This window comes from Anoplopoma fimbria, chromosome 3 (genome assembly GCF_027596085.1).
Source record: "Anoplopoma fimbria isolate UVic2021 breed Golden Eagle Sablefish chromosome 3, Afim_UVic_2022, whole genome shotgun sequence".
Classification (NCBI taxonomy): Eukaryota; Metazoa; Chordata; class Actinopteri; order Perciformes; family Anoplopomatidae; genus Anoplopoma; species Anoplopoma fimbria.
This window is the reverse complement of record NC_072451.1, coordinates 3,645,174-3,655,472: the sequence shown is the minus strand read 5'-3', so window position 1 is coordinate 3,655,472 and position 10,299 is coordinate 3,645,174. Positions and strand designations below refer to the sequence as shown.

Below are 10,299 nucleotides of genomic sequence, written 5' to 3'. Positions count from 1 at the left end.
GAAATGACAGTGCTCTGTCTTTTGTTTAGTTTTACTCAGGCTTTTGTTTTAATTTCATATACATCATTTATTTTCTTTGTTTTTGCATTCAAAAACAAAAAATAAAAAATGTAAGAAAAAGACTAGACTTTAAATCCTATTTAGAAAATAACTGACTAATAATGCATTGTGTTTAAATGGTGGTGATTATTGTTGAAATGTGTCTTTCATTGCAAGTTATTAATACTTATATCTCATATCTCAGTCATCGTCACAACTGCATCGCTGAAATTAGCAAAACTGCAAGTCAGTCCGTCTGAGGAAACAAGATCATCTGAAGAAGAGGAAGACGGAGAAGATGGAGATGATGATGAAGAAGGAGAAGAGGAAGCTTCAGATGAGCACGGTGAGTTTAAACTAAGCAAACCCAAACCTCTATTCCAAAATGATTCAGTCTAATTGAGTAACCAAAAACCAGGACATGTGACTTGACTTAGACTTCTTCCTTAATGACAATCCATTCTCAATTTCATAAGAGACTATATATTAGAATATATCTTAATATGTGTTTGGGAGAAGCTTCTCTTTGTGGATCTGCTGTGAATTCAATCTCGATGCATCCTCCATGTTTTCCAGATGTCTTGATGAATCAGTAGAACATTTTCATGTCATACTCACCACTCTGAACTCTTTCTTTCATAGGTAGTTGATTCTAGTTTGCTGCTTTTTTTTTTAATATTTGCATCCAGTGTTAGGCTACTCTCTGTGACACCAAACACTTTCTGCAGGAGTTTCACAATAAAAGGCTGCCAGTGTCTCCCTCATTTCCCCCCACGCTTAGCTTTTAATGTGAAACTTTTGTTTATCACCAAACAAAAAACAGCAAATAAAGAGTTAATTTAACCACATTAGCGCAAGTCATTTCTCCCCTGTTTAATGCGTTTTACCAGCCTTTATTTGTTTCTTTTCAATACGGGCTTTCATTAGAGATTTAACATGATGTAAAAACACTAATAAGGTAGTTTAAAACACAAGTGTTAACATGCTGGGTCACCATTCACACCTTTCCTTGTGTCTCGACTTGAACTCGCCCTATAGGACTTGTTATCTGGACCATAAATATTGCAAAATCTGACCTTTTAATGTTCTTCTTCTTCCTCAGTCAACGATATGCTGACAACCGTTTTCACAACTACAACTACCAAAACGGCAACAACAAAGAGCGTAACCACAGGGCAGTCCGACGAGGTGAAAGGAAGCTCGACACCGTCAATGAAGAAAACATCGGCCTCCCAAACAGGTCGGTTTATTACGTGTGATGCTGAGAAATCACCTGGAGATATCATTTTATTTGGTGACATGATAAAACATCTTGCTTCTTAAAAAAACCTGAATTTGGTCATGTTAGGATTAGAGCAAACATAGAAGACATCTAAGGGTTAATTAACCGTTGGGTCGTGTACCGTAATTAAGATAAATCTGGCAATGTTCTATATTTTGTGACCAAAACCCACAATGCTTTGCAGAATGTCACCTTACTTTTACCCCATGTGTTGCACTGAAGACATCGTCTTTAAAAAGATCTCACAGACATATAGTTACATGTTTTAAAAAAGGCTCATTCATTTCCTTAAACTGTTGGTCACTGTGGTTTTCATCCACCAATGCTTTTGTTGGAGACTATTTCTATTTTCAGCAACAGATTAAACTACATTTGGTGTTTAGTAGATACATTAGGTAGGTTTTTTGGGGGATTTTTTGACAATAACAAAAACAGAGAACATCACCAGACTTGTTCTTGAAGTGAAATAAAGACATTTGAGGGAGTTTGAAATTAACTTTATTTTGATTTATGTCAGTTAGTAAAGAGCAGAAGGACACACAAGCACACGCCCACACAGAGCTGCAAAATAATTAGATTAAAGTGTCACATCCCTGCTGTCAAGTACAGAACATGCTACTTAATGTGCTTATTTTCTTCCCAATGTAATTACACTCTGAGGCTTTGAAAGCAGTCGGAGGCCTGAGGGCGGGACACTCGCTGCACACATCAATTACCATGAACAAGTTTTACTTTACGAAGAAAAATAAAGTATTTTTTTTCTCTTAATGTCTGGTTTAATCAAGAGGAATGTATTAATGTCTGACTTCTGAAGGTCATCGTGTTCTGCTTCTTCACAGGTGGAGGAGGTGTAACCTTTACATTTACCCCAGCAACACCTGCAGCTTCAGAGGAGGGAGGAGATCAGGGAGGAGAGGAGGGAGGAGAGGAGGGAGGAGGGAGGAGAGGAGGGAGAGGAGGGTGTCGGTGAGGAGAACTCAAGTTTTCTGAGTGCGACTGAAGGTCAGATCGCTGGTGTAGAAATGTTGTTTTTTTTCAACAAAAAGTCAGCAGTTTTAACTTTTTTTATCACATACTTTACTATGACTTATTTCATTACATTTTCAACATACTATACTATGACTTTTTTTATAGCATACAATTCTTTTACCTTTTATGATGTTATTTTTTCATGACAATTTTTTATTTTAATTAACTTTGACACTTTTCAACATAATATACAATGCCTTTTTTTCATGACATTTTTCCACAAACTATACTATGATTTTTTTCTACCTAATATACTTTTTTTTGACATACTATACTATGACTTTTTTTACTTTATTAAGCAAACTATACTCTGACCTATTTATGACTTTTTCCAACATACTATAACGTGACTTTTTTATGACTTTGTGCCATCATCTATACTTTGACTTTTATTAACATAGTATACTATGACTTTTTTTTCTTTACTATAACTGTTTACAAAATGATTTCGACATACTAGAATGTGACTTTCTTTCGATCTTTTCAACGTACTGTACTATGAGGTCTTTTGACATTCTTTTTACCATGACTATTTCAGAAGTTTTTTCGACATGCTATAGTATGACTTTTTATGATATTCTATACTATGACTTTTATTGCAATTATAAACTATGACTTTGACATGCTTTATGACTTAGTATGACTTTTTTGATTCCCATAATGAGGATGAATGCAAGAAATTTTAGTTTTTTGTGCACTCAATGTCCATACACAAAAAATAGATATACAGCTAAAAACTAGGAGAACAAAGAAGAACAAAAGGAGAACACAAAGTATAAATATATTTCTAAACAATGCAACAGGGAACAACAACATACAATGTCTATAAGTCAGACTGTTTCATAAAGAAAAATACAGCATGTACAGCAGCTTAGATGTATATTTGGCACATTTCTTTGCGTAGAAACCGTCCTTGTGTCTGGTTGTTTGATCGTATTTTGTTCTCTCGCGCCTGCCAGAGGGCAGGAGCTTGACATGGTTGTGTCCAGGGTGAGATGGGTCTGCAGTGATGTTTCCTGCCCTCTTTCTGATGCTCTAGTTGTAAATGTCCTGAGGGTAGTCCTTACTGTCCATTTTAGTCTGTTCTTGTCCGGTTTGGTGGCTGAACCACACAGTGCTGGATGTGCTGAGAGCAGACTGGATTATTGTAGAGTAAAATAGGATCATCAGCTCCTGAGCTGGCGATGGAAGTTCATCTTCTGCTTGGATTGTTTCCGCATGGTGCCGTTGCTGGACGCCCACTTCAGGTCCTAGAAAGTGCTGGATCACAGAAACCTGAGTTTTCACATAAAAAAAGACATATGACTTTTTTCATTTTTCATCTTGCTACATTATGTCATCGATAGTATGATGGGAAATGTCATGTAAAAAAGTCAAAGTATAAAAATGTCCAAAAATGTCACGTTACAAAAATGTTATTATATAAAAATGTGTAAATAAAATTCATAGGTTACTATGTTAAAAAATGTCAAAAAAGGTCACAGTGTAGTATTTCGAAAAACGATCCCTCCCCTCAACCAGTAATCTGTTTGTGATTTCAGCCACTTCCACAGGCCCAAAAATGATTACCAGGGTGACCAAAAGATTCTCAACAACAAGCTCACCACCAGGAACCGACCCGGTGAGAACCGTCTCACCCACGACTCCCCATTCATGGGAGGAAGACTTGAGACTGAAAACACCTGCTGCTGTTCCTCCACGTCTCCTGAGCCGAGGTGAGGCAGCTCCCGGCACAGCAGCTCTTCACTAGGAAAACTGTTTGGAATTCAATTAGCATATCATTAACACAGTGGGTGAGTGAAATTAATTAAACTTTAGCTCCCTCATGGAAATTTGCATGTGTTGCAGAAAGCGTCAAAATCCCTTCAATCTGCACATTTGCATAAATTCATCCATCCGGTCGTGTAGCTTTAACACTCACTCCAAAAAACATGTTTTCTTTTGTCTAACCAAGCAGAAAGTTTAGCTTTTTTTTTCTGTGCATCCAATCCAGCATCCACCCCGGTACAATAGAGATGAATGCAAATTAGTTTGTGGTTAAAAACATAGTGTATTTATAAAATACAGCATCAGCATCTTTATGGACAGAGTCTTTGTCACTGGGGATAATAAACAGAACACACTGGAGACAGTTTTTATCGGTAGCTTACTACTTTATACCAAAGAAATAGTGCCTCGAAACTGTCGACAGTGGACTATCTGTAGAAACTAGACACAGTGCAGCAGTATGCCAAATGAGCTGTGGACAGACACAGAGACGCACACACACATGCATGCAATCACTCACACATTCACATTTAATAATAAATGTATGTTTTCTTTGGTGTATAATAACTTGAAAGAAGAAGTGGTGTTTTCGTTAACCTTAGAATGGGCTGGTAATATCTACATATAGAGCAGGTCCTCTTCATGTTGTAGTACTTCTACACACTTACACACACAGGAGTAGTTTTAATCTCACCTCTAAACTTCCTGCTTCAGGACAGGCAACTCAACAATCCACAACCTCACCATCAACTTTAACGAGAAGCGTCTCTCAGACGACACACGGTGGACGAGTCACCTCCGAGATCAACGCCTCCGCCCAGACCACGACGGTGACCTCGCTCACGGCGACGACGGCTGAGGCTGAGGCTGAGGCTGGATCTGAAGAGGAGCAGGAGGGAAAGTCCACAGAGAAGGCTCCATGTGTGGAGGAGGAGGAGCTGGCAGACAGCTCGCAGGAGAAAGACGCAGATGGTTTGTAGTTAAAATATACAAAAATACATGCTGCTTCTCTTTCCTACCTTCCTCCTTTCTTCATGGAAGCCGTCTGCCTCTCCTCAAATGGCCTCTTCGCTCTTCACTGAGGTTAAATGAAATCCAAATGAAATGAATAAATTAAGCCAGTTTCTCTCAGGGGTTCAATAAAGGCAATTATATTCCAAAGGGGTATAGAAGTAACATTAGGTGCTCTAATGGCAGAAGAAACATCAGCACATAATGGACATTAACAGTTAATGCACAATTTTACAAAATGGCAATTAAACTGGATATTTAGAGCAGAAAGGAGCGAAAACACACCACCATGCTGAGTGCTAGAAAAGTGTTTTTTTCTTGGCTTGAGGCGAGTAAGAAAACGTGGCTTTGCAGTTTTTTCCCCTCGTAGCAAACGAGTGAGGAGTTTAGTATACTTCCTTCAGAGTTCAGGTCTTAAAAGTGAAAAGTCATAAAGTGAGTCCACCGTTTTTTCAAGTGCCCCCTTCTCTCGTCTCAGCTGCTTCACAATAAAAGCCTTGAGGCATCAGTTTCTTTCTAACAACACCATCCATTCCCTCCAGGTGTACTGTGTTAATGTCCTGTTATGCTTTAAAGATCCGTCAAAATACTACACATCATCTTCAGAGGAACAGCGTGAAACATTTCGGGGGATTGTAGAAAAGTGTATAAGGTGATGTGAAGGACACTGGAGTTGATGGCAACAAGCCTTGTTACTGTACCTGCAGGGAAAATGTGCAAGAAAAAGCAAAAACTTTATCGAAACATCTGTACAACAAGCATGGACATGTAAACAAAAGTGAAACCTAATTCCGTCAGCCGACGCCGGTATTTTATTTTTTATCATATTCTGAATTTATTTGTTTCTAAAATTCTATGTATGTTTTTAAAATTAATTATTTAGTCATGTAGAAGAACACAGCATTGATAGAGTAGCTTCTAGTTGTACTAAAATCCTAAATATACCTCCCTCTACCTGAAGGCCACCGTAGTTCTCCGACCGATTGGAAAGAGAGTTGAGTTTAGGGGTATTTCAATTTGCTGCAATCTGCCACCTCACCACTAGATGCCACTAAATCCCACACGCTCTTCCTTTAACTCAATATTAAATCAAGCTTTGTGAATGTTTTGTGTGTCCGTTTGCAGACTGGGAAGTTGGTCAGAAGAGGACGGTGCCGTTCTTTGCCTGGTCCTTGCTAGAATCCGTTGGGTTGACTGACTTACAACTACAACCAGACAGCCAAGGTAAAAAAAAAGTGTATCTCAATCTCTTTGGCCGCATGTCAATGTCGGAAAAAAGGTTTCTCTTCTTTCTATATAAATGTCACTTTACATTTTTGCCCTTTAATTATTTAACTTTAACCACATTTTTACAGCGTCTTAACCCGTTTTCTGCATATCCTCAGTAGTTTGAATGCACTTAACCCGATGTTTCCTCACAAGAATGCAGTCACTCCTTCACCCTGTACGGCAGCGACGGTCGAGCCCGGCGGGAGATGCCGGCTCTGGGGGAGATGCTCCACTGCCTGACGGGTCGATGCCCGCACGAGTACGAGATGTACGGCTGCTACTGCGGACAGGAGGGCGGGGGTCGACCCACGGACCAGCTGGACAGGTCAGCAGCTGAAGGGGTGATGACGTGTTACAGCTGATGTACATGTCTGTGTCTGCAACACAAAGAGGGAGAAATATGTAGTTTAGATTTCAGTATGACAAGTGAAAGATTGGAATGATGGATGAGGACTAAAATGACACTTTCTCACAGATTTTTTCGTGTGTTTATTATGTGGAAAACACACAAATCCGTCACGTCCTGCCGTAATTTCCACCCTCTAAAAAAAAACAACTTTGGGTTTGAAACGTAGTTTTTCTAATGTGATAAACAGAAAGTTTAAAGGTGCACTGTGTAGGATTTGGCAGCATCTAGTGGTGAGTTTGCAGATTGCAAGCAACTGAAACTTCTTGTAGGACAGTAGTATTCTATTAAAATAAAAAGAGATTCAAATTTCTAAAACATCATAATGTCTTAGTTGTGTAATCACATTGCCACTTTTAATACTGTCACAAAAACACAAACTATTCATATTTTCAGCTGCTAATACACTTTTGAAAGCATACTTATTAATATTCTAATCATTTCTTCTAGTAGATGCCCCTAATGTTACACACTGTTCTTTTAAATAATGCTTTCAACAGCTGAGCTCTTCCTCGAGGTCTGACAAACATTTTCTTTCACATCAAACATTTACAAAGTGTTTCTTTCACTGACAGAAACAGAGTCTAATTTAATATATACATATCTGCCAGATTCATTGACCACCAATGAATGTTTCCTCCTGCATGTGCACGTACATCACAAGAAACAAACTCCTCTGAGTGCCTTTATCATTAAGCTGATTGGTCCACACTGTGTGAGGCTGACGATGTACCTGATCTCCATCAGGTGCTGCTTCTTCCATCACTGCTGTCTGAAGCAGATCGGCTCCATGGGCTGCCGGTCGGAGAGGAAGCTCAACGCTCAGCTCTCCTGTGAGAACGGGAAACCACGATGTGAGTATCCGGTCGGGTCTGCTGGGAACAACGGTAGCTTTAATGTTTGTTTCACAGCAGGAGCACAGTGCAGGGACGAATAAAGAACCTTTACCTGAATCTGTTCTGGGATCCTCATGTTTAGGCTCTGAAGGGAGGATTTGATTATTGCATTGACAACATCTACTGTAACTCTAGTAGAGGTTTAACCTTCAACAAATGAGTGTTTAAATTAATGTGGAAAAGCTTTGAGTTACAGTTTCTTTGTTTTAGACACAAATAAAAAAATAATAAATACAATGGAGGGAGAGGGTGGTTATATTAAAAAAAAAAAGACTCAGAGTTTATGAAATAAAAGAAGATTAAAGTCACAAGTTTACTTGAAAAAAACTGTGTCCGTAGTGGGATGAGGTTGATTTAAGATTGCTGACTGACAAAAAATACAAAAAAACAACTATATTTTTTTCTCTAGTAAATTTGTAAATTTATAATCTCAGAGGTTATTCAATATTATTTTATATATTTTCTTAGAAATGTATGATTTCATAATCTCAAAGAGTAATAATAATTATTGTATATACATTGTTCTTGTTAAATTTGTGAGTCTTTTCTTGTAAATATACAACTTTACTCACAGAAATTTGATATTTATAATGCTCCGTTATTTATTATACTTTCTTTTTTTTTTACTATAATGGCCCTAATATGGTATCATCATAATATGCTGTCATAACAATGAGCCATTCTACAAACTATATAAACCTGATATTTATGTAATCTGTACTCGTTCGTCTCCCTTCAGGTCAGGGCGTCAGTGTGTGTGATAAGCTGCAGTGTGTGTGTGATAAAGCCACAGCAGAGTGTATGTCAGCGGCCCACTTCAACCACACCCAGCCGCCGCCGCAGTGCCGTGGCCCCGCACCCCCCTGCCGCCGGGCCAGCAGACCCCCCAAACCACGGCCCACCTCCCAGTCCAGTGAGGAGAGTGAGGAGGGCCAGGGAGGAAACTCTCACGTGAACGTTGGAACGATGAAGCCTGACGTCACTTCAACGTTTACGAGCACACCTCCACCACGACGAGACCAGAACAGGTGAGAAGAAAAGTCAAAGCAAAGAGTAAACTCAGATCATTTATACATACTGATATAAGTATTTAAATGTCATGTGATGGGAATTTATTTGAACTTTTTCTGGAAATCTCAAAGTTGCTTAATTTGTCATTCTGATTCGGGTGAAGTCTTCTAAGGTTGCTTCTTTTAAGTAACTTAAAGAGGCTTTCAAAAACAGAAAAGGTTTGAGGACAGTGTGGGAAATATACAGAATGTTGTGTTGTGGAAAATCATAGTTTTTCTACTTATTTGACATTAGTTACCAGGATGAGAAAAAGCTATTAAATGAAGGACGGTCTCTGACCCCACAGGAGTTTTGGGGTATGACACATATAAAGGGATGGTTTTCACTTGATGATCATTCTGTGTACGGAACTTTTTGGGACGAAAACTTTGAGCTGCCCCATTATCATCAATAAGTCGACTAATTATTTATTTTTTTAAGTGCAACAAGCTTCTTTAGTCGATTACTTGTTCTGCATGCTTTTTTTTAATGCTGCTTGACTTATTTGTATTACGATCTAGTAATCAAAGGTGGAGAGTAACTATCACATAAACACATCACTAAATAATTCATATAATTCTATATATATTTTGTTATTTTACTCAAGTAAAATTTGGAATGTGAGACCTGTAACAAAGTACAGTATCTGAGTACTTCTACCTCTGCTAGTAATACATATTTTTAAATTTGGTTTACAGACAGATTTTGTGTCCCAGTTTAAGTTCTGTATAAATCCAATAAAAGAGTTAAAAACAGACAAATCTACTCCATCTGGTGATTAGTGTTTCAAACTCCTCAGTGGTTCTTAACCCTCCACCTTTAAGTTTGTTCTAAATAAAAGCAACTATTTAACTTCTAAAACAAATGTCCACATGAAATATTTCTCTCAGTTTTAGAAGCTTTTTACACATTTTGACAGAACTGACTGAGGTTCAGTTCAACACTAAAACACATAAATATCTTTCTGCAGTGATGAAATCTACGACCTGAAGGACCAGGAGATGTCGAAGAATCCTCCGGGAGGATCGTCTGGCAGCTCCACTCATCCTCCTCCTCTTCATCTTTATCCGTCTCCTCCTCCTCGTCCTCCTCATCCTCCTCCTCCTCCTCCTTTCTCCAGTGAGGAGGGCAGAGAGCCACCGATACACAGCGGGGTTCAAACCCACAACCACAGGCCGAGTCCAGGGCAGAGCCAAGGCCAGAGACCAGCAGGGAGACCAGGAGGGACCACGGTGAAAGTAGTGGAGGAGAAAAAGGTGGAGGAGGAGGAGGGGGGTGGAGAGGAGGAGGAGGAAGAAGAAGAAGAGGAGGAGAAATAGGGGAGAAACTAGAAGCTGAACTCTTCAAAGGCAGCTTTGGGGAATATTTGTTCAAAGATTCAGTTTTGTTCCCAATAAATAAAGTTGTAATTTAAATAAGTTTCATTAAAAATCAGATGTTTACTTTGATTTCTTTACATATTTTTCATCCAGAGAACAAGAAGCGTTTTTTTTTATTAAAATAAACTATAAATGAAAGCAAACATTCGTCTGTTTCATTTTCTTCTGTAA

The 10,299-nt window shown here is 38.7% G+C and overlaps 1 protein-coding gene across 1 annotated transcript; it reads left to right on the top strand.

Moving 5' to 3' along the window:
* The first annotated feature begins 3,911 nt into the window (after window positions 1–3,911).
* Window positions 3,912–10,068, top strand: LOC129116951 (otoconin-90-like). Its single transcript, XM_054627578.1, has 8 exons — window positions 3,912–4,065; window positions 4,832–5,089; window positions 6,254–6,352; window positions 6,551–6,722; window positions 7,551–7,657; window positions 8,439–8,727; window positions 9,720–9,776; window positions 9,870–10,068. Exons 1-8 carry the CDS (start codon window positions 3,912–3,914, stop codon window positions 10,066–10,068), a joined length of 1,335 nt encoding a protein of 444 aa, XP_054483553.1.
* The last annotated feature ends 231 nt before the right edge of the window (window positions 10,069–10,299 follow it).

What these genes read in the sequence shown, in the direction of transcription:
- LOC129116951 (XM_054627578.1), top strand. Translation starts at nt 3,912, where the DNA reads ATGATTACCAGGGTGACCAAAAGATTCTCAACAACAAGCTCACCACCA. An exon ending in TGAGAACGGGAAACCACGAT is followed by an intron (nt 7,658 to 8,438) that starts GTGAGTATCCGG and finishes GTCTCCCTTCAG; the next exon opens with GTCAGGGCGTCAGTGTGTGT. An exon ending in CCACGACGAGACCAGAACAG is followed by an intron (nt 8,728 to 9,719) that starts GTGAGAAGAAAA and finishes ATCTTTCTGCAG; the next exon opens with TGATGAAATCTACGACCTGA.